Source organism: Colobus angolensis, unplaced genomic scaffold, assembly GCF_000951035.1.
Source record: "Colobus angolensis palliatus isolate OR3802 unplaced genomic scaffold, Cang.pa_1.0 Scaffold86, whole genome shotgun sequence".
NCBI lineage: Eukaryota > Metazoa > Chordata > Mammalia > Primates > Cercopithecidae > Colobus > Colobus angolensis.
In genome coordinates this window covers 8,828,178-8,852,205 of record NW_012122487.1, presented here as the reverse complement: position 1 = coordinate 8,852,205, position 24,028 = coordinate 8,828,178, and the positions used below count along the sequence as shown (strand labels likewise).

Here is a 24,028-nt window from a genome sequence, read left to right as displayed (position 1 = left end):
TCTGGCTGAGTCATTTGTTTTCAAAGTAGGAGACACTGATTCCATAACAAGGTTCTGTTATAATAACTCAATCTCTATCAATCATTTGTTGCACCAGAATGGTGCAGGACAGGACATGCATTTGTGAGAACTGTGCATTCCTCAGGTGTAAAGCAAAATATATGGGCCTCCAAGCACATAAGTAGCCCAATTATTGTTATTCAATGAGAGTGTTTAAAATGAACATTTAAAAAATAATTTAAGAAACAGAAAACTTTCTGAATTTTCCAAAAGATCCATGTTAATGATGGCTTTGAAAAGACTCAAGTACCGAAGATCTTCAAATTCTTTGACTCCAATAGATTCAAAATCTAAAATGTTAGAACACAAAGAAACCTTAGTATACAACTTTGTTATTTTACAGATGGGAAGACTCAAGATTTACTGAAGTTAAGTGATTTGTCTAAGACTACGCCAATATTTAGAGTTTCCTAATCACAATTACAGTGCACTAGGCATAAGGCAAAAAGACTAGAACAGAACTAAAAGAAAACATATATTTGATAATAAATATATACTTAATTTTTATATTTTCACAAATATAGCTCATTTTAAACTGGCCATATATCACACACTTCTACTAAAGACATTCTAGAACTTAGGATTATTTATTAATGTCTTATTAAATGGAAAAGTGATTTTTAACCTGATTTCAGTGCAAAGACTACATGTATGAATCTTCGAGGAGTCTATGAGCCCCTATGAAATTATGTGCATTTATCCGTATTGAAGTTTCATGCATTAAAAACAACTGTAATAGAGGTTTTATAATTAGTTTGCAAAATCATAAACATAGTATCTCAATGACTTATTTGGGGACACAGTATTATATACTAATAATGAGTATGGGTTTCTTCAGCTAGACAGACAGGGGCTCCCATTCTACCTCTGCTACTTATGATCTGCATGATCTATGTTGAGTTTGTTAAGCATTGTAACGATCAGTTTAGTAAGCAGTAAAATGGGGTTTCCATCAGGTTTAAAAGAAAAATAGATATAAACTCAGCCATGCACCTGACAGAAAGTAAGGGCTCAATAAATAAATGACAACAAATGGCAATAGAATCTTGTTTTCCTTGTTTCATTTACATGTGCTTTTTGAAGACAGTTTTTAAATTTACATGCTTTCTTCAATAAATAAATAATATAGAAAAAGGAGGAGAGTCACCAGTACAGTCTAAAAAGAAGGTGAAAATACAAACATAATCTATGGACTAAATTTGAGTCCTGATTCAAACAAAATAACCTTTAAGATATTCTAGGGAATTTGAACATGGATTATATGTTAGATTACATTAAGAAATTAATGTTATATTTGTTAAATTGATAATAGTACTGTGATTATGTAAAAAAAAAAGTTCATTGTTCAAAACACTTAGATCTATTTACAAGCAAAATGCCAGATATCTGGGATTTGCTTTAAAATACTTTTAAAAATCGGGAGACAGTAAATGCGATAAGACTGGCAAAGTGTTAATAACAGTTGAAGCTGGGTGATGGTACATTGAGGTTCACTTTACAATTCTACTTTCAATATTCTCCAGACCAAAAGACTTCTTAAAATTGTGCATTCATTTCAAACCAACTCTTCCCCACATTTATTCTTCAAAAGCATTCATATCTTCAGTTTATTTTAGTACACAAAATTTTAATCCTGGCACTAATAATAGTTGATGTGTGTGTGTGTGTGTGTGTGTGTGTGTAAAATTTTACCATCTCAAAATTTTGTTTTGAGAATTCTTTCAGAACCCTGAAAACTCACAAATTCATCTCTATTTTCTCATTCTGGTTCTGTTAGGTCTAACAGTGTCTTCCTTAAGCTTCCCAAGAAAAGTGTCCCTCTACCAAGACTTGCGAAGCAGTGTTTAAAATCTCCTAGGCTATTTGTAAGTTTACATACTGATTCCCTAGGCAGGCTGTAGGATAACAGAAAAAGAAAAAAAAAATCCCTTGAACAAAGATCTAGGCTCTGCCATTCATTACTTGGGACAGGACAGCCTCTCTGATCCTTGGACTACTTAGCTGTGAAACAGGAGCTTGAATTATGTTTCACTAATGATTCTAATAATTTGTGATCTGTACGTGAAAAATCAATTTCTTATTGTATATGACATTGGAAGTCTTATAACTGAAATGACACTGGCTTTCCGAACTACTTCATAATAAGCTTAAACATGAACTCAGTACGTAAGAAGATTTCAAATAAAACCTTTTCTCATGCAGAGAAACTTTGTATGGCACACTATGATATTATCTCCCACGGGTTTCCCACTTCCCTATTTTAAGCTGTGTTCCATCAAGCTAGAAACCCAGTATTAAATAGAAAGTTATTTTTTTCAAACTAATTATCTATTGTGGTTTTTCTGCAAAATGCTGTATTTTCAAATCTTTAAGCCTCCAGAGCACAGAAATATGAGCATGACTTTTCCATATTAATCAGTACCAGCCCTGCTAACATGTATACAAGTTTAACCCATCCAAAATGCTATTCTTGATTAGAACATACGAAGGGGGAACAAACATTCGCCAATTAGGAGGCAATGTGGGGAATTCTGATGAAAGCCTTCACCAACAATTTACTGTTTTCCTTTCCATTTTGAAGCAGCTCGTGTTGTGATTTTTCAATTACAGTAGCGTAGTTGAAGACGCATTCCTCTTCAGGGTGGAAGCATCTTTGAAGTTTGCTTTCCAATGTCAGAGTAGTAAGTACCTGGAAATTCACTTAGAGTTCTTTACTTTCAATATTTTCCATAAAAAGCTAAACAAAGAAACTTAAAAATTGGGCTTGAACATCAAATCCAAACCAGCTCTCCTTCACATTCATCCATGAAAAGCATTTGTAGTTCTCTTTTTTTCTGGTTCAAAACTTTGATATTTGAATATTTGCTGTTTCATCCTTGTGATACAAACTGCAGGAATGTAAGGAATTGTTGGTGTTCTATTTGGTCCCCAAATGGAACTTAAAAAGTTCTTCCAGTAGGGTTACTAAGCTGTCTGCACTGCCATTTTCTAGGACTTCATTTAATGTTAATGATTCCCAGATAGCAGTTATTCAACCATTTATGAAAGCTGCTTATTCACTCAGCTCCCACAGCTCTAGAGAAATCTTGAGATTATATCATTTGTCAGACTGTGGTTTGGGCTAGAGCACTGTGTTTCAAAGTTTGAGCCTAGGATTAATGCTCCCTATGGATTATTTGATAGAAATAAAAGGTTCTGAAGTCACAAACTTAATAAACATGTTCAGTCAAGAGCCACTCCTGGATGTTCACAGCACACAGTAGTATATTAAATATTCTGCATATTCATTTATGAATGAAAATAGCTGAAATTTTCGTTACAAGAAAATTTTCCAAATTTAGCTGAACACTCTTTTGTATGTAGCATATCTTTTCACATTCCTAAACTCACAGTAGGAAATGCTGGGGGACCTGGTGTGGTGGCTCACGCCTGTAATCCTATCACTTTGGGAGGCCCTGATAGGAGTTCCAGAACAGCGTGGGCAACATAGTGAGACCCCAGCTCTACACAAAATTTAAACATTAGCTGGGCATGGTGGCAAGTGCCTGTAGTCCCAGCTACTTGGGAGGATAAGGTGGGAGGATCACTTGAACCTGGGAGGTCAAGGCTATGGTGAGCCATGATCGTGCCACTGCACTCCAGCCTGGGCAACAGAGCGAGAAAAAACAGAAAATGCTGGCCTCGGATTCTGGTTCTGTCAGTATGCTATCACACTCTTATTTACTGTTATTTATTTCCTGATTGAGCACATAATGCTAAACTGGCATTTTTACTCTCTAGCCCCCAGTGTTCCCTTGGGTCCTTTGGCTTAATGCATTTGATATTTAATACTATATCCTTATAGAACTCTAGAATGTGAAAATCAAAATTTAGCACAACAGTTAAGCCTACCTTACTAATGAGAATACTTTCAAAATTACCAGAAATAAATCTCTAGGACTTGGAAAGAAATTAAAACTTCAGAAAGACTTAACTGAGAAGACATTTATATAACAGAACTAGAGATTTTTATAAAAATTCGTATTTTTATTTTTTAGTACCTAAGATACCAGAACACAATGCCTAAATATAGCTTTAGAGTCCAGTTTAATTTTTCAAACTACTTTCCAAATTGTAGTAATATGCCAATATACTAGGTAGTGGTAGTTTTTGCCAACATGCCACTTTATTGATTTTATGTAAAGATTTACTGCTCATTGTGCTTAAAGCTAAGCTAGCTCTAAAGCATGGAGTCGGTCCTCTCATAATCTTATTTATTTTAGTCCCCGTTTTTTTCTAAATAGTAAAAGTTATTTTTCCATTCGGGAGGTCAAGGGCTGGAAACTTAATTTATTCATATTTGTGTGCCCAATGCCTGCAAAAATTCCTCCAATATAATAGACATTTGACAAACTGTTCATTGAACCAAATTATCTCAAATCCCATACATGTAGAAATTAATAACATTTTACTGCATGAAGTCTTTTTGAATTTATATTTTATCTAAGATTACAGGTTGTTTAAATACTCTTCTGGCTGAAAAGCTGTTCAAATTTCCATTTAGAAATCCCCAGCTGCATACTGCAAATATATTTACCATATCATATTTTTTCTCACTAAATATCTATTAAATGTTTTAGAAGTTTTACATTCAGACTTAGATAAATTAGTGACTATCAGAATGGCAGTGGCAAACTGACATTATAAAGAACTGTTTTCAATGTTCAAGCATACTATTTATTTGTCTGTTAAATTACTGAGTGATACGGTTCAGCTGTGTCCCCACCCAAATCTCATCTTGTATTGTAACTCCCACAATTCCTAGGTGACACGGGAGGAGTCTTGTGGGAGGAGACTGATTTATGGGGGCAGATCTTTCCTGTGCTGTTCTCATGACAGTGAATGAGTCTCACAAGATCCGATGGTTTTAAAAACAGGAGTTCCCTGCACAAGCTCTCTCTTTGCCTGCCGCCATCCATATAAGACGTGACTTGCTCCTCCTTCCACCTTGATTGTGAGGCCTCCCAGTCATGTTGAACTGTAAGTCCAGTAAACCTCTTCCTTTTGTAAATTGCCCAGTCTCAAGTATATCTTTATCAGCAGCACGAAAACAGACTAACACACCGAGCATTGGAATACAATTGGTTTTAGTCTCATCAGAGTAACCTGAATTAGAGGAAAAACTGTGACCTATCTCTTATTTTTCCTCTTATATCAAAAGTTACAAAAGATTGTGCTAAAGAAAAATTTCAAAAAAAGTACATCAACTAGGAACTGACTCTCTGAATTGACTCAGATGGAAAAAAATTAAGAAAAACAAGATCTTAATGGAATTTTTTATGGAGGAAGTACTGGAATAAAAGAAATGTTCAACTTGCCTGTTGATAAACTAATCTGGTTCTATTCATTAATCATTAAAATCTTAAATGAAGAAAACCAATATCCAAAAAAGAAAGTTTTTAATAGACAGAGAAGCAGTCAGAAGTTTAAGACCAGGATTTACAGAAGAGACTAAGCAAGGAGAAATATTCTGGAACATAGGAAAGAAATATAACAGTTGTTGGATACTCCTTTGCTAGTGATTCAGTATTATTTTCCTTTTCATTTCCTTCTGTACGTATAATATAATACAAAGTAAAACTATAAATATTACATAATATAGATGCTGACAAATTTAATTCTCATCACTATTCATCAGGAGAAGCAAATTATATAGCCCCCTACCAAATGTTTAACACTATTAAATTATATTTAGTTTAAAAATATTCATGTCTATATTTGCAAAAGTATAAGTTACAATTCTCTTATAATCAGAAAGTTGTAATTTTTTGTTTTGAAGAAATGACACAAGGACATAATTAATTTATTATTGTAATATGCTAAAATAAAAATACTTTTTCATTAAGTTACTAAAATTGCATGAACATATCACTACATAAACCTAGATTTTGTATTAATATTTTGCCTGATTTAAGAACAGAATACTTGTAATAATTTGGTCACATTATATCCTTTATTTTTGCCTACTCAGAATAAATTTCAATGGTTTAGGTTGGTATTTCAGATTGAAAGGGAAAGTAAAATGCCACATATTGTCCATAATTTTGTTATCTTTGATTCTCATATTTAATAAATCAATTTTGCTAAGGGCTATGTCAAGAATAGATTTTAATGCAAATTTAACACTAACAGAATAAGGCATACCCAGGAAATAATTAATAGTAAATTTTAAGCATTTCTGCCCATTTTAAACACAAGCATATTTTAATCAACCAATAAATAGTTATTGAGTATCAATTAGTGCAGGGCTTTGTAGGAGAAAATATTATAAATACAAGACATGTCAAAGCTATTACAATGATTGGAGTGGCACTCAATATGTGCTTTAGACAACTCCCTCCATCACAGGCAAGTGTGTCTAAAGAACATTAGAAGATGGACAAGAACAACCATTGGGCATTTTGTTTTGCAAATTTTTAAAAAGCAATTTTCTAAGAACAAAAGGACTGCATTGGGCTTAGCAAATTTATAAAGATAGTACTGTATTGCCTGCATTTCTTCATTGTAGTTGAGTCTTCTTCCTACAATGGCTTATTGTGCACATTACAAAGTCTTCAGGGTCTTCAGAATTAAAGTGACAGAGTGTGTGTGTGTGTGTGTGTGTATGTTTAAAAAGCACACTTAAGAATGAAATATTCTTCCTTACCCTTAATATAATATGTCTTTACAGACTCCTCCAATAAGTCTAGTCATCTTGACAAAAGAAAATCACCAAGACAATACAACGATTTTACAAAGAAAAAGAATGACAGTTTTCCTTCTACTTTTCAAAAATGTTTTATAATATGATTTGAGATTGGCTTTATTCAATAGGCTTAAAGAGGAATCAATTCTTACAAAGTGACACTCTCTATAATAAAGAACACCTACACTTCTGAAAAACGCATCCATTCCCACACATTCACAAGGTTATTACCATCAGAATCTTTTCCAGAAGAATTTTCTGACAGGGAAACTATGGCTTTGTTTAGAATAAGCTGACAATATCAGTAAAACAAGCAATAAAATATTAAGGGTTGAGGGTTTTGTTTTTCGTTTCATTTCTGCAACTCTGGTAAAAGTCTCTATTATATCTTGCCTTAACTAATGAGACTGGTGTTCTGCCTATCAATGGTTCATTTATACAACTATTTATTGTACTCCTACTATGCACCAAGTGCGTGTTAAGTGCTGGTTACAGTAGTAGTCAAAACAGATAAGGTCCCTGCTCTCATAGTGTAAACAGATTTAGACAACTAATCCCATAAATAGCTATATGATTACATATTATGAGCACAACGAAAGAACAGTACTGGGTGTTGACAGAGAAAACTAGAAGACAGAATTTAGACTGAAATTTCTCAATTTAAGCTGGGCTCTGAAGGATGACAAAGAGTTTGCCAGATAAAGAGTTAGAAGAGCATTCCAGAGGTCATAACTTATAGAAAGGTCCTGGGTGTTGAATTCCCAACTTTAAATAAAGCAGTGGGCTCAAGTGCAAGTAAGGGGAAGCAGAATGTCACCTGCCAAGGCTATGGTGGCAGTCACAGGCCAGGCCTGTTGGTCATACGAGAAAATTCCCATTTTTTCCTGAGAGCCGTGGGAAGTGACAAGAGGATCTGAAGTAGGGGAGTAATATGTTGTTATTTACGTTTTATAAAGATGATTTTTACCTACTGCCTGAAAAATAGATTTGGTGGGGTCTCTCATGAGGACAGTCTCAGAGACAAAATTCCCTCTGAGGGGGATCTCACAGTCAAACTCTCTCCAGTTGAGCTTCAAATCCTTGCATAAAATGACCCTTGTCATCTCCATTATTTTCCTCCATGTGAACCGTGTCCAGCCACATGGCACACACAGCCATTCTCAAATTTGCCTCCCCACCTAACACATGGCTATGCTTTTGTCTCAGTTCCCACCGCCACCCTCTTCAGCCCCTCACTTCTTTATTAGTTAAAATCTCAAGGACATTTAGGTGAGATTTAGGAATTGAGCTTTGATTCAGTTGTGCTAAAGGAGGTACACTTGACTCAAAGGCCAATGTCTCCATGAAGATCTTTCATTATTCTTTAAACCCCTTGGCACTCGGGTATTAAAAATTTGAGCACCAAAAAAGAAGCATTGAATAAGGAACTGACTTTGGCCTTAACTGTTAAGGCACAGAGTCATGTGTCTCCTAAGAGTACTCAACATAGAGTACCCTAACCCTCACCAATACATACCCAAGTCTTGGGCTGAAAACCATTATTCCTTTCTTTTCAATTTTTTTTTTTCTTTGAGACAGGGTCTCCCTCTGTTACCCAGGCTAGAGTACAGTGGTGCGATCACACTTACTCCAGCCTCTGCTTCCCAGGCTCAACTGATCCTCCCACCTCAGCCTCCTGAATAGCTGGGACTACAGGCGCACACCACTATGTCTGGCTAATGTTTCATATTTTTTTGTAGAGATGGGGTCTTGCCACATTGCCCAGGCTAGATTTTTTTTTAATGCAAAATTATATTTAAAAGACAATTTAAAAATACATGTTTATGTGGCTGACGTAAGATCTTATTTGCACACATGCTTACATACCAACAAAAACACCCGTTAGCTAATTTTTCTATTTCCATGCTTAATGATCTCCCTCTGATTGTGGGGGAAAGCATGGATATGTGTGATAAAATATACTAAATCCAACAGACTTTAAGAAAAGCTAAGTCTCAATCCTTCTGGGGTCTCAATACCCATTTCCTAAAGTTATATTTATCCTCAAAGCTGCTCTAGAACTGGGTCACAGTGTTATCTAGAAAGCATAGCTAGATTGACTCTGACACAATGTATCTTACATTACACTTTTCTTTATTGTATATGGTCTACCTACATCCAAAAGGAATTGCAGATTCCTTTAAACGACAACTTTCAGTTCCTGGCACTTGCAAACTGCTTAAAGTGTGGCTCCCTGCAACGCCCCATAGAGAGGAGCAGGCGGATCTAATTGAATCACAGTTTGTGGTTCTGCTGTACTCCAACCAACAAATGTAGACAGACCATAATCAGTCACATACATAATTGTGGGTTCTAAAATATCATTTTGTCTGAAAAAAAGTCCAATGAAACAACTAAAAATAAGATTTTGGATAAATTAACTTTGACATTTGACTAATATATTATCTCAAAAATAATTCTACAGGAATCATTTGATGAAAACAATATATAATCCATATTGGTTTAATTATGAAATTTTGACTAAACGGAACTTAAGGAACGAGCCAACATTTTACTCATCTCTCTAGAGGCATCTCCTTATTACTCACCTTGATCTCTTTCATGCCATGTTCGACTTCCAGCAGCTGGTGAATTGGGAGAGGGGTAAAAGTCTCCTGTAGGACTTGGTTCCATATTTTCATCTATGGATATAGTTTTGGGTCTTTTGCTGTTAAAATATGACAATAGTTATATTAATGGGATTTCTGGGAAGATGTGTACATTTGAAAGTAAATGATCTGAGAAGATCCTTACTGAGAAAATTTTCAAAAGCACAAGTAATAGTATCTCAGAATACTTACATATGCCCCCACCAATATCCTATAAAGCAGATAATTATGAAATTATGACTATAAATGTGAATTTTTTCTTTGTTTGTTTGTTTTTGAGACAGGGTCTCACTCTGTTGTCCAGGCTGGAGTGCAGTTGCATGACCACAACTCACTGCAGCCTCAAGCTCCTGAGCTCAAGCGATCCTCCTACCACAGTCTCCCAAACAGGAACACATACACATGCCACCAAGCCTTGCTAATTTAAAAATTTGTTTGTAGAGAGGGAGTTGTCCAGGCTGGTCTTGAACTCCTAGGTTCAAGTGATCCTCCTGCCTGGGCCTCCTAAAGTACTGGGAATCCAGATGTGAGTCACTGTGCCCAGTGAATATTTTTTCTTTAATTAACTAAAAAAAATCTTATTCACATGTATGCTGGCAAAACCTTTTAAAAAATCTTCAAAATTAGCTTTTTGCAGCAATAAGAACCATAATGTTATAGGATTTCAGCATTGAAACTGACCTCAAAAATCATATACATAAACCAATCCCCTTGTTTATACAAATGGGGGGACACATTTGGAGAGACTCAGTGGATTGTCCAGGGCAAGTGAATGGAAGCAGTCAGACATAAGGTAAGGACGTCTGACTCCCAGAAGTGTGCTCTTTCCACTCCACTGTGCTTCCAAGCCCTTGAATCATGTATATGTCTGAGTACATTTGTAGATACTCATGATTGATATTTGACTCACAATTCTCAGAGTATTAACGTGATGTAGAAGATGGCAATTTCTATCCATGCTAAGCTTAATTTCTTCCCGAAGTATCCAAAGTTGGACCTTACATTTTAACTCTCTTTTAAATCTAATTCTCTCATCTAAGAGTCAGCAGAAAATTTGTCTGAAAAACTTAAAATGGGGAACAAATTATATGCATAAGGAAGTAATAGAGAAATGTTTTTTAAACCTTGTTTATTCTGAAAGACAGTATCTTATACAAAGTAGTCATGAAGATCTGTGTTGACAACATACTGATTTAGCAGATAAAATTTAAGAATTACTACTCACATTTTAAATTTAGAAAAACCAAAGCATTTTTAAGATTTTGATATGTCAGAGACTATTTTAATGATAATAAACCAAATTATCTTGCTACATAATTTAACTATATGAAAATGGTTTAACAAGAACTGATATAAAATTGATCTTAGTTTATAAACATACAAATATGCCCAGCCCATAATTAATTCAAATTCAACGAACTTTCACTACCGACAATAGTTTAGGAAAATAAATATACAGGTATGCTTTTGTTTTTAAAAAGTTCACACTGTAAAATGAGTGTTTTGCTCTAGAATTCATATATGCTCTTATATTTGATTACACATATATTTAATGCTCTAGGAATGAGATGGGTCTTGAAGATCTAGCTCAAATAAAAAAAAAAAATCAATACATCTGTAATCTCTATTCACCGTGACGGACAATTACAATGAGAAGATCAGTAAAAAAAAATAAATAAATAAATAAGAATGTTAACAGAGAAGTCAAAAGCAAAGAGAACTCTCTCTAGCTGACCCCCAACACAGACTGGTTAAACCAAATCTCAGGAAAGGTAATATTTTCATTAGTAACAGAGTGTTAATTAGTCAAAAAAATCAGCTAATTGAAGAACCTGGCAAACTGTGGTCTTTAATTTTAAGGCTAGGTAAATAACACATTTTATTTTTTATGTTTCATTATCCTAAGCTTAGATGTAATATTTAGATAAAAGTTACCAGGAATCAGTTATAAACCAGATATCACTGCCACAGCAACATCATTTTTAAAGTCATCAAAAGATTTTGTTAACTTGCAGCATTTTAATATTTCCTACAACAGGAAGAAAATCATATTAATATATTTTCCTAGTTACCTGTCCCCTTGAAAAAGATTTTTAAAACTGCTGTGTAAAACAATTACATTTAATTTGTACCAGCCAAATAAATTTAACCAGGAAAGATTAAAAATCTGTATATTACCAGCAAAAATTATTTCCCATCTCTCTTTACTTACCTACCTATCTATCTGCCTATCATCCACCTACCAACCTATGTGTGTATCAACTGAGAATACGAGCAGCCCTTCTTTCAGTTACCTGCTTGGAGGAGAAGACAGCGACCTCTGAAGATTGACCCCCGAGTTCATGTCATGATAGTATGGTTGGCTTGGGATTTCTCCAATTGGGAAGTTGACTCCAGTTCCCTGGGTTATGGGTGCTGACGAATAAGACAAAGCAGCATTGGGAATGACATTCTTATTTCTGACCTCTATTCAAATGTAATAATCTAGAATCTTCCATGCCTCTGGTCAAAGATAGAGAGAACTTTCTTCACCTTAAGCCTCTAATACCCACCATACAACCTGGGTAGGACTTGAAAACTTGCTCACCTTAGCAACGTTCAAGCTTGGACATTTGAGGCAATCAGATTATAATCACTGGTTACCAATTTCCCTAATCCTATTCCTCAACCTTCTTTACTCACTCCTTTATATTAGTTGACATTACCTCTGTCACTCTGCTAGCTACAAACGCCTTGGAGGAAACAGAATATATAAGTCCTATCACTCAGCAACACCAAACAAGCTGCTTTGCACTACTTAGGCTCTCAAAAATCAAATCATTGTCAAATAAGCACAGAACCGTTTCACACAAAAAAATGGCAAAAATTATTACTCACAGTCTCCTAGTTAGAATATAATAATAATTATTAATATCATGACTGCTAATCCACTCAAATAGTAATGTTGATATTATTATAGAATAATAATTTTTAGTTTGTAACACAAAGGATAAATGCTTCAGGTGATGGATACTCCATTTACCCTGATGTGATTATTATGCATTGTATGTCTTTATCAAAATATCTCATGATATTTTGTATAATTACATCTGTTCATATTTGTTTAATTTAATTTTAGATATCGTGAACAAATCTGTGAGGCAGCATATTGTGTTAGAATCAGCAGAGTCTTGAGAGATAAACAGCCTTTTAGTTTAAACTCCCTCTGTACTTATAAGCTATGTGCCCTAGTTTCCTAACTATAAAATGGGAGTAATAACCTGACACGTATGATTATTTTGGGATGAAATGAAACAGGTAGTGATAAGAGCCTAGAATCGTGCCTAGTATATACCAGGTGCTCAACGATTGTGAGTTCCCTTCCTTCTTTGCTTTCTCTTCCAAACTTCTTCCCTGGTAGACTGGAATGGTTAGCAAAGATGAACAGTTCAAACTTGTTAAAAGCAGAGGAAGAGGTATAAATGAACCTGTCTGCTGAAAATATGTTCATTCAACAAATTATTGACTGTGTCCATTGTTGGCAGGTGTTGGCTGCAATGGGTACAAAACAGTCTCATATATTTCCCTTAATAAAAATATTGGGCAACAAGCTGGGTAAGTAAAACATTCATGCAAAACATATAAATACCAAAACAGATGAAAATGAAACTGTCCAAATTAATGACATGATCCAAAACTGCTATAGAATTTCAAGGGAAAAATACTCCAATAGCAGCATGAATTGTCCAAGAAGTCTGTGAAAAGCCATAGCTGGGACTGGACTTTGGAGAATGAGTAAGAGATTAGAGGAAGGTCATTCTAAACAGGGACTGCTGCAGAAGTAAAATCATAGGTAGAGATAATGTGCAAAGTGGAGACCAGGCAGGTCGGTGTCAAAGAACTGCTTAAGAATAGTTTCTATTTCTTTACCTGTCTTAATCAGCCCTTCAAAAGTTCAAATGAAAGTGTACTCTGGGGCTTTGCAACAAAATTCTAGAGCCCCTGAGATTCACTCTAAGCATACATGGTCTACTTAATCGCCTCCTCCCTCCCAATTGCCTCAAGTTGAGTATAAAATTCCAAAGAGACTGTAGATTTTTATGGAATTTTTCTTACCCATAATTTTTAATGAATATTCTAAATGTGTTCACTATCCTTTGAATTCTATTTTAATATTAGGCAGGCTAAGATTAACTTAAAATATTTTTAAGAGAGTAAATTAGGAGGTACAAGCTTTATCACAGAGAAGTGACCAAGGAACACAAAAGGAACAGCTCTCTTTCCTGACTAAAACTTAAATACATCAGTATATACATGATTTGTATCAGCTCCAAACTTCTGGAGTATCTTTTGGCCTTCTGATAGATTGTTCAAGTTATATAATACACTGTAACATCCTTTACATGGAAAATATTTGTATCCAATGAGTAACTATGCCTGATGGCTTGAATTATTTGGACAGCTAAAATGTAGCTATGTCTGTTGTGGCTTGAGGCACACCAAAGGTTTAAAAAAAAGTGAGGTAAGAAATCCCACAGTAACCACATGTTTTATAATTTATTATTAGAACCATGTTCTATATGACACTACAAGTGGGGTACATGCTAGAAGGAGGTATTTCAGGGGCTCAACTGAAGTAAACAATCTGTCTGGCTTCCCATCACAGTAATGGATACAATCATAGACCTGAGTTACTAACAGGAAACTTAGAGGTTCTCCCTTATATAAACTATTTTTAATTTATTAAGTTCATACAATATTTAGGCAAAGATTTATAGTTTCTATTGAATACACATGGCTCCATAGTTAACATAATTTGCTTACCCATAAATCAACTAGATGTAATTTGTAGTAAATGATAATTTTAAAATCTTCAGAAATTTTGTTTTTTTCTAAATTTTGTTCCAGAAGGATTACTCCAGAGTGTCAAGACAGCAATAAAAACGACAAATACAGCATGTTCTCACTCATACATGGGAGCTTAAAAAGTCGATCTCATGGAAGGGGTTGTCAGAGGTGGGGGAGGGTGGGGAGGTGGGGAGATGAAGAGAGATTGGTTAATGGGTAAAAACATACAGCTGTAATATATAGAAAGAATAATTTGCAATATTTGCTAGCACAGCAGGGTGACTATAGTTAACAACAATATACCACATATTTCAAAATAGCAAGAAAAGAAGATTTGAAACATTCCCAACATGAAGAAATGACAAATGTTTGAGATGATAGATATCCTAAATAGCCTGATTTAATCATTATAGATTGCATGCATGGATCTAAAGATCACATGGATTCCATAAATATGTATACATATTATGTTTTAATTTTGTAAAGATAGCAATAAAATAATTTGTCTACAGATTTATGCATGATGAGCACTGTAAAAATTTAGTATGCATTGTGACACTAAATGGGAGATTACAGAAAGGAAAGTAGATTAACAATAAACATGGCCAAAGCACTAAAACAACACACATGGAAATTATTTAATGACAAAGAGAGTGTGTGAGAACAGCAAGTCTCAGTTAGATATTCCTGTTTAAGAGCCTCTGGAAGAACTTACATCAGATGCAAAGATCAGTGTTAGCGCCTCTCCCAGGGAGCTACAAGAAGGCTGAAAGCTGCAAATCATGTTTAAGAGGTTGCCAATATCCTCTTAGAAATGAAGCACCAAAGAACCTCAGATTCTAAGGGTTAGAGGCCAACCTTTAATCTCCTTTATTGTTCTCTTCACTCCAAAAGCTGATCCTAAATCAACTTTTAAGATGGAGATAATATCATTCAACAGAGAGCTCACTATCCTAATGCTGAATAGCTTCATTAGCTAAAGTCAACATACACATCAGTGGGTCGTATGATTGTAAAACTCTGGAGGACTGAAGACACTAGAATACTGTAAACCCTCAAGAAGTCAGAATTTGTGATACACACATAAGTATTGTGCTGAAGTTTATGTTTACTTAGCAAACCCTTATTTCATAAATAACGAAGTTTAATTGTGTAAACAAAGATTATGATGTGGCTATATTAAAACACTTAGGAGGATAACTTAACAGGCCTTTCAGAGACACTTATTTACATATGGAGGAGAAAATAAATGTTTGCTGAATAAATTATCTAATGAATATAGATAATTAATGTGCTAATTACAAATCAGTAATGTTTGTTATAACAAATAACCTAAAAATCTCCAGGATATGACATTATAAGTTAAGAATGAATGAATGAAGTATATTAAATTTACCTTGGTTTCAAACTGTTCTAGAAAGATAATTTTTATCTTTAATGTTTGAAATTCAGATTTTTCAAAATATCTGTCTGGGCTTTTGAAGGTTCTAGTAGTTCTCCTTTGACAGGCCTTAGCGCAGTATTACCTATAATGAGGTACTAAATAAATATTTTCTGACACCTGACTCTACTGCCCTTCTCCTAAGAAGGATGAAAATACACCACTGAACTTGAACTCAGAGAAGTACGAATTTAAGCAAATAATTTCATAAGCCTCCTAACTGTAGCAGCATAAGCCTTTCTGCTAAAGAACAGTATGGGGAAAACACACACACCCCTTCAGGTATCCCCTGTCTTACCTGATGCTACAAAGTGCTACTGATAAGTCAGGCATATTTCTTCCCAAATTAACAGCGAAAACTTTCAAATGTTGGATATCTTTGGATATCACATATTCATCTGGAAAAACACATTAAGGCACATTGCCTTGGACAATCTCCTTGCCCATCGAATACATACGCTGGGGCTACCAGAAAACAGGATATTTGTGTTTCTTCTCCTACACTGTCACCAAGTAAAAAGACCCATGAGAGAAGTCTTTTGGGCATACATTTATCTACTCCAGAATTATACCAGAAAGGATAAACTGCTTACGGTCTTAAATGTTCATGTATATCACTCCCTGCTATACATGCTATTTGCACTGTTCACTTTAGAAATGTGAGCTATTTGAGGAACTATGGTTCAAAAGACAGTTAGTGATAGTTTGGAGATTCCTTTACTGAACAACAAGACTTTAAAATACTGCTTATTCTTATCCTCAGTAACTCACTTACTCTGTTCTTTCTAGATCATCATAATTCTTATTCATGACCTCTAAATTTGACCCAAATGAGAAACACAACTTAGGCAAGTTTCAGAGTGTGACTACATCATCTGAATAACATCATTCCAAAGGGTGATGCATTCTATCAAAATGTCAGGTGAAAATACATCCTTCAAAGTCACATAAATAAGCTAAATCAGTGAAAGGGGTATGAAGAAAGGAGTCACCTCCTTTAACATAATTAGTACATACAGAGCTGCATCTTGGATATGTTTGTACATGCTAGTAATATGTAAAAGAGTTAATCAAGGTAACGTCCCCTTTGCTGAGGTACCCTGCCAGGTGAGCTTACCCTAGAAAAATCTGATCCAGCCTGCCAAGAATGGTGTCTCAGGTGAAGTGGCCAGTTAAAACAATTGGACATTGTTTTGGATAACAATGCTTTCTATCTATATCCAACTACAATCTGCAAAGTTAATTTCTGCATCCCTCTACACTCTGCACGTTAGTGTGTATATCCTGTACATCTCCAACCCCCACCAAAATGTTAGTAAAATGAAAAAGCACTTATCTACAGGAAACTTATGTGGGTTATCATAACAACATAGAGTACATTTAATTAATCACACTTCCTTTGGTATAAATGGCCATCTATGGTCATGCAGAGAACAGTGAATTATAAAATGAATACCAATAACATGGCAATCAGAAAAAACCCAAAATTATTTTTGTACCACAAAAAGTTTTGATGATTTCAATGCAAACATTTTAGAAAATCAAGCAAAATATATTCAGTTATTATTTCATCAAAAGTTTTAAGATTTTAAAATTCAAATGTTCATAATATGTGGTCACTCTTTATACTATATTTAAGGTTCAAAATATAAAGTATTTTAAATCATATTGCATGCTTAAGTAGTAAGAAAACAATTTACTTACTTCTGGATACTCTTACAAGTTCTGATACATTGAAGACTCCAGATTTTACAAAACTATCCTCAAGGTATCCTAAAAATAAACATTAAAGGAAAAATGATCAATATAAGCAGACAGCAAAATAAATGATTACGCACTAGAATTTAAGTGTTTTAAAGCCAAAGTTTGAACAAAAAGCAAATGCGCTTACAATAAGGACTTTAAAAAATAACTCTTATGAATGCAAATTAGGTTTGTGTTTAGATATCAAATAATCTCTTAGGAAAACTTTTTCTTCCCTTTGTAAAAGTACAGGGTTATTGATGCGGTTTGATTTGCCATGGCCCATGCATACAGAATGGTCTGTGGGCTCTCAGTGAATGCTTTTGACTCAGTAGCACCTGGTAGACTAAAGTGAAAAATGAAAGAAAGAAAAAGGAAACCACAACCACAATTAGTACCTTGCTGGAATAACGTCAAAGGTCTCTTAAAACCACTGTTCTTTTGTAAAACCTTCTCTGATTAAAGAAAAGTGAGCTGCTATTATCTGCACCCCCACCCTTGTTCCAGGGTCACTAATAACATAAAAAGCAGAACTTGTATATACAGCAAATACAGAACTTTGCATTGACCTATTTCTGGGCATCTTTAATATACGTTGCACAATTTCACTGCTTTCCTCACCCTTGCTACTATTCCACTGGACTCCTTTTATTTCAAGAATCAGACACCTTTTCTGGCAAATGGTGGCGAATCCAGGCCTCTGGCAATGCCACATGACCCTTAAGTCATACCTGGACAGAGTTCACAGTGGCCATGGAGCCTGCTTGCTAGCTGGTCTAACTATGTCCAAAACTAGAGATGAGAACTCCCGCAAACAGCAGTAACCCTGCACGCAGTCCACCCCATTCTCATTTATGTTAAGGGGGTGTAATGAGTGTGTATAAGGAGGGAGGGAATACCTTACGGGGGGAGGTTATAGCCTAATTGCTTCTGTCCTAGGGAGAGAATAAGTTTGAAAATCCTCAGAATTGAAATACTTCTGAGAAACAAACAAACAAAACTAGATTCTAAGAACTGGCAATTTGACTGGATTTTATATAAAGCTTTAGGGCTGACCAAGGAATTAGATTCAGTTCAGAGATGTGAGACTTGGGTAGTGCAGCAACGTGGAGCACTGAAATCAAAGAGCTGGGATTTGAATTCTAGCCACGGATTACCAGTTATGAAGTCTCGGGTAGGTTATTAGTCCTCTTTTTGCCTCAGATTCCTCACTTACAAACTAGAGACAATAAAAATCACCTATCTTACAGAGCTGTTACTAAGGGAGATAAAAATATAAACCCCATGGTAAACACTGGTTAAAATGTTACCAATAAATTAAGATGGGCCAGTGGAACCTGCGATCAGCCATATACCGAATTATGCACACTGGCCTCCAGACAGTCCAAAATGATCCGTAAATCTTTATTCAGAAAATTTACCAGAACAAAAGGCACCACACATAGCAACCATACATAGCATGAAAAGACAGAAAATCATTCAATTAGCATATATGTTTCACTGCTGTGAACTGAGGAGCCATTGATGTTTGACATCCACCCACCCACCTTCTTTAGAAACAGAATGAAAGAAGGAGTGAGAGGAAACTGTAAGATCTCAGTAGGGGATAAAACAGGTGCCACATTAAGTCATTACTCTAAAAAATATACATACATTTTTAAGAGTGTTATAACAGAATGTCCCAATTTAATGCACTTCTATTTTAAGAAACTCTTATTTCTTGAGCAATTAATTTTTACCAGGTTAAATTCATTTCAGTAATTATTGAGAAACTTCTATGTAACAGTCCCTGGACAAGGTGCTAAAAGTCATGAATACAAAAAAAGGACATTGACTGCCTTGCCGGTTGGGGAAAGAGATGTTTTTGACTCTTCTGGACCACTGTAACTTACCATCATATAGAAAGATTTCTGTTGCTTTTGCTATTGCTTATAGTTCATTATATTTTATTTTATGTAGGGTAAACTTAATAAAGTAAATATATTAAGTACAAAAACCTTCTTTATCTTGGGAGCCCATGGTGAGTGGATCACAAGTTCTGGAGTTTGAGACCAGCCTGGCCGATATGGTGAAACCCCATCTCGACTAAAAATACAAAAATTAGCCAGGCGTGGTGGTAGGCACCTGTAGTCTCAGCTACTTGGGAGGCTGAGGCAGGAGAATCGCTTGAACCCAGAAGGCGAAGGTTGCAGTGAGCCGAGAGGAGCCACTGCACTCCAGCCTAGGCAACATAGCAAGACTCCATCTCAAAAAACAAAACAAAACAAAACAAAAAACAAAACAAAACAAAAAAACACCTCCTTTATCATGACCACAGCTCATATACTTAACCAGTCACAGAAGATTATTTTTCATCACCCAATTGTACTCCATAAATGCCTACCCTCATATCTTCCTTCTGCAGTTCCCTGCGAAGAGACGGTCCTCTTTCTACACACTCTAGTCTCATCCTCCAAAATCCAACCCAATCACCACCCACTCTGTAAACTGCTCCTCCACCTCCTTCTCCCACCCAGTGGCCCAGCCAGAAATCTCTTTCCTCTGTACTTGCATAGCACCTAGTTTGGACTAATTTTATACTTTGTACTTTCAGATTTTCTGAGAGATCTGTTTTTAAGTCTTGCAGTCATTGCTGGATTATCAGCTCCTTTAGTTAGGGAAGTGGCTGGGTTTTGTTCATCTTTTTATCTTCCTTAATGACTAACTCATTGCTTATAAATAGAGTAAGTACTAAATAAACACTAAAAACAATAAAAATTCTAAAATTCAAATTTAAAAACAGGGTCACACATTAACATCTTAGTCATTTTATTACAATGTAGATACAGATGGTTTAAGATTCATGGATAATTATACTAACTTTTGTTATTCCCTAGAACTTGTTTGCTGAAGAGTGTATTTAGGCTTTTGGGTCACATGAAAAAGAGTAATCATTAGGGTCAGATTATATCTCTTACTTTGTTGTGTACTTATGTGTAATGTTAGGCATTTATACAAAGTAAAAACCAAGGAACTGAAAGTGTTTAAATAGTAAGAGCCACAAAATACTTGTTAAATAAATCAATGAATAAGTGATGAACATTTCAATGTGTTTACATAAACCATATCAGATGTAATACATAATAACATTGCAATATGTACGTGTAATCTGAAGTTCATTTCCTTATTACTCCAATGAGGAGTCAGAGATCCATTTGCTCCTAAGTCATGACCATTAAGATGGACTGGGGTGTGAGCCTGCTAGAAGCCAAATCATGAAGAAGGGATGAGCAAGCTCAAGGCCAATACCACTGGGAAGACAGTCAGGCAGTTAAACATAGACAATACAATGACTATTGCAGCTATTCACAGAAAAAAAGAAGACAATTCAGAATGTAGCAGGGTGTTTCTCCACTCCTCACCCCCAACTCCCCAGGTTCTAAGAAATTGGAATCTACAGGAACAATGGAAAGAGGTAGTTTACGGAAACTATGAAAAGCATTGGAAATATATCAGAACTTCTTTGGAACCTAGTGGACAAAATGCAAAACACACAGGTCCCATTGGGCTCTACTCCTGCAAAGAGCCCAGTGAGACTTTAGTGGAGGAAGGTTTTTTGAGGATGAGTGGTGATGCCTATTAACCATGTACCTGTGGGAACAGGGACAGATGAGAATCAGGCAAGAGGGATCGTCTGGGAAGAGCACCTGAACCAGACGGCCGCCACCTTCATATATCTCTGCGGGCAGCACAGCCTTTGCAATGGACAGACGTTACCCAAGACATGGTAGAGTGAAAAAGAAATCATGGATGAAATAGTACTCAGATACTTAAAATGGTACTTGGATACCTATTATTACCTACTTATTAGCATACAGAAGACAATACTTGAGGGCTATGGCAAAATAATTGGGAGGATTTTGCAACGAGTCAGGGTTCCTGCAGTAGGATAAGGGGTGAGACTCAGCAAAATGTCAGGTTATCTGCTGCTAACATAACCCCATCTGTAACCTCCAGGGTACTGAGGCCTTTCAGGAACATGTTTTTCACGTTTCACAGACCACCGTAAATCGAAATAGCTGATACAACAGCTAAAGATCTTAAAGCAATTTGGAGACATTCGTATAGCAAATTCCCTTCATCTACCAAAGGAAATATGAGCATCTCTGAGGCAGAGCAGCTGCTTAATGGTTACAGAGCAATATTACACAACAGCTTAATCCAGGAAGAAAAGAACAACTCTGCGTTTGTGTGATGCTGTATTTACACTACATGTGTGCTTTTTAAAAAAATAAAATTGAGTAGGAAATAAAGACTTCTACAAACTGAAAAGTCTCAAAGGCAATATCAAATTATATTATTTTACTTCTTTTTTATTTTTCTCTGACAAAAGCAACAGTAAATCACTACTCAGAAGTTAATACTCTGTTTAACCTCCTTTACAAACAATAACAGAGGGACACAATGGCATATCTAACTGTTAATATCTCAAATTATAATCAGCACCATTTGAATGTTAAACAACATTTACATAGAAAATCCAAAGGAAGACTGATAATGCTCATTTTTACAGTCTACTGTGTTCTATTCTTGAAATTAAAAAAAAAGAAGCCACAGAAAGCAGTTATTAAATTCATGAAAGCTGTCTTCAAGTATTTGAAGGACTATTAATGTAGATGGTGGATTTGACTTATTCTGCATAGTTCCAGGAGCTGTTTTTTGGCTCAATAAACAGATTTGTCATTCAATGGGAACAGGCCTAAGAAGGCAAGTGAAATTTTGCAAAGGTAACATAACCAATATATTCCCAACTACTATGCTGACCTTCACAAGTAGGCATTAACTTCACATTCACAATTATCTTATAAAATATGTCATATTAGTGGTGTTGCCATTTTACAGATGAGGAAACTTTTATCTTACAGAGATAGTTTCTCAGTGGCTATAAAGACTCCCAATGGATATAAAAATTCTTGCTTTGTAAAGGAAATCCCCCCCCCAAAAAAAAGCAGAAAAAAAGAAAAAAGCACCTCAAAAGTCATTGCAACCCTCAAATGCTCCCTTCTTACACAGCTGTTTTCCTATGTTAATTTTCTTGCATTGTTAGTTTTCTTGCATTGTTCATTTGGAGAACAAACAGGTGGATATAAGACATCTATAGGTTTTTTCCAGCCCTATGATTGCAATTGTTCACTTTCTGCAACAGAGTTTAAAAGAAGGCTTAATTCTTTTTGTAAAGGGACAAGAAGAGATTACTTTATACTAGCTCTTTGCCAGTCTTCATATAACTTCAGATACCACAACTAACCCATTAGTAATTTTCTGGTGGAGGTGTTTATGACACATAGCTCTATCTTCAGTTTCTCAACTGACTTGAAGTATCCATGGCTAAAGTTTGAAACGGTGATTATAAAATAGAAATATTAATCATTGCAAAGATAGTGATTTTCTTCACAGAGATTAAATCTCAGCCTATAACCCAGGTTGACATTCTAATATTAATTTAGAATTAAGTATTATCTCTCAATATGAAATGTAAACCCATGATGATGATTTATGTGATCTGGGAGGGAGTCAGAAATTTTCCAACTGTAACACACACTGATAGTGCTATATTTTTTCCATATTTCCTTCCAGTCCTTTAAACTTTTTCCTGCATATATATATAAATAAAATATGTGTGTGCTTATAAAATCAATATCAAATTTAAATACACTTGTATCCAGCTTTTTTCCTATTAATGTTGTATCCATCCTTTTAGATAAAGTTTTTCAAAAGCATGATTTTTATGACTATACATTGCATGGCTGTATCATACTTTATATTAACCATTCCATTGTTTGGCATTTTAGGTTATTTCCCAATTTTTAAAACATAATAAACAAATAGCACTGTAATTAACATCCTAATACACAAATCTTTGTCAGCAATTCTCATGATTTCCTTAGGCTGGAGTTCCCAGAATTAGAATTATGGGGTCAAAGAACATAAACTCTTTTAAAACTCGTGGTAAAAACTGTCAAGCAGCTTTCCACAAAGTTGTTTTGTCGACTTATACTCCTTAGGACAAACTGTGAGCATGTCCATCTCACAATCCTGCTGCCAGAATTACATATTAGTAGGGATTTATTTTTAACTGTGGCAAGTTGAGAGGGAAAAAAGGCCATTACATTAATGTTACAACTTTCGTTTATTTTATTTTAATAAAATGGACTCATTTCAGATATATGTGCATATTTCTTTCAACAGAACATTAAAAAACAGAACATTTGAAAAAAATCAGAACATTCATAAATACATAAACATTAAAAATATGTAAAATAGAAATTGTGCTAGCAGGAATTTTTTTCCTAATATCAATGAGATTGCATCTACAGTTTCACAGTTCATAATGTTGGTTATGAATTTATCACTGATTTTTTTCTCATTATCTGAAAAAGTACTCACTTATTCCTAGTTTTCTCAGATTTTTAAAAAGTTTTCTGATGAGAATGGCTATTGAATATTTTCAAATTCTTTTTTGGCATTAGTAGAGATTATCTGTTTTTTTTCTAACAACATTTATTGCTGTTATATATTACTGGACTCCTAGATTTAAGTATCTTT

General features: G+C 35.0%; 1 protein-coding gene across 8 annotated transcripts in view; it reads right to left on the bottom strand.

Annotated features, from left to right (window-relative positions):
* Positions 1–24,028, bottom strand: part of NFIB (nuclear factor I/B) — a 316,963-nt gene that overhangs the window by 55,419 nt on the left and 237,516 nt on the right. For all 8 annotated transcript variants that reach the window (XM_011930400.1, XM_011930395.1, XM_011930396.1 and 5 more), the window contains 3 exons: positions 17,405–17,473; positions 11,727–11,847; positions 9,373–9,491 (listed from right to left, as the gene is read on the bottom strand). In XM_011930400.1, coding sequence (XP_011785790.1) covers positions 9,373–9,491; positions 11,727–11,847; positions 17,405–17,473 — 309 coding nt within the window. The remainder of the gene's footprint in view (positions 1–9,372; positions 9,492–11,726; positions 11,848–17,404; positions 17,474–24,028) is intronic.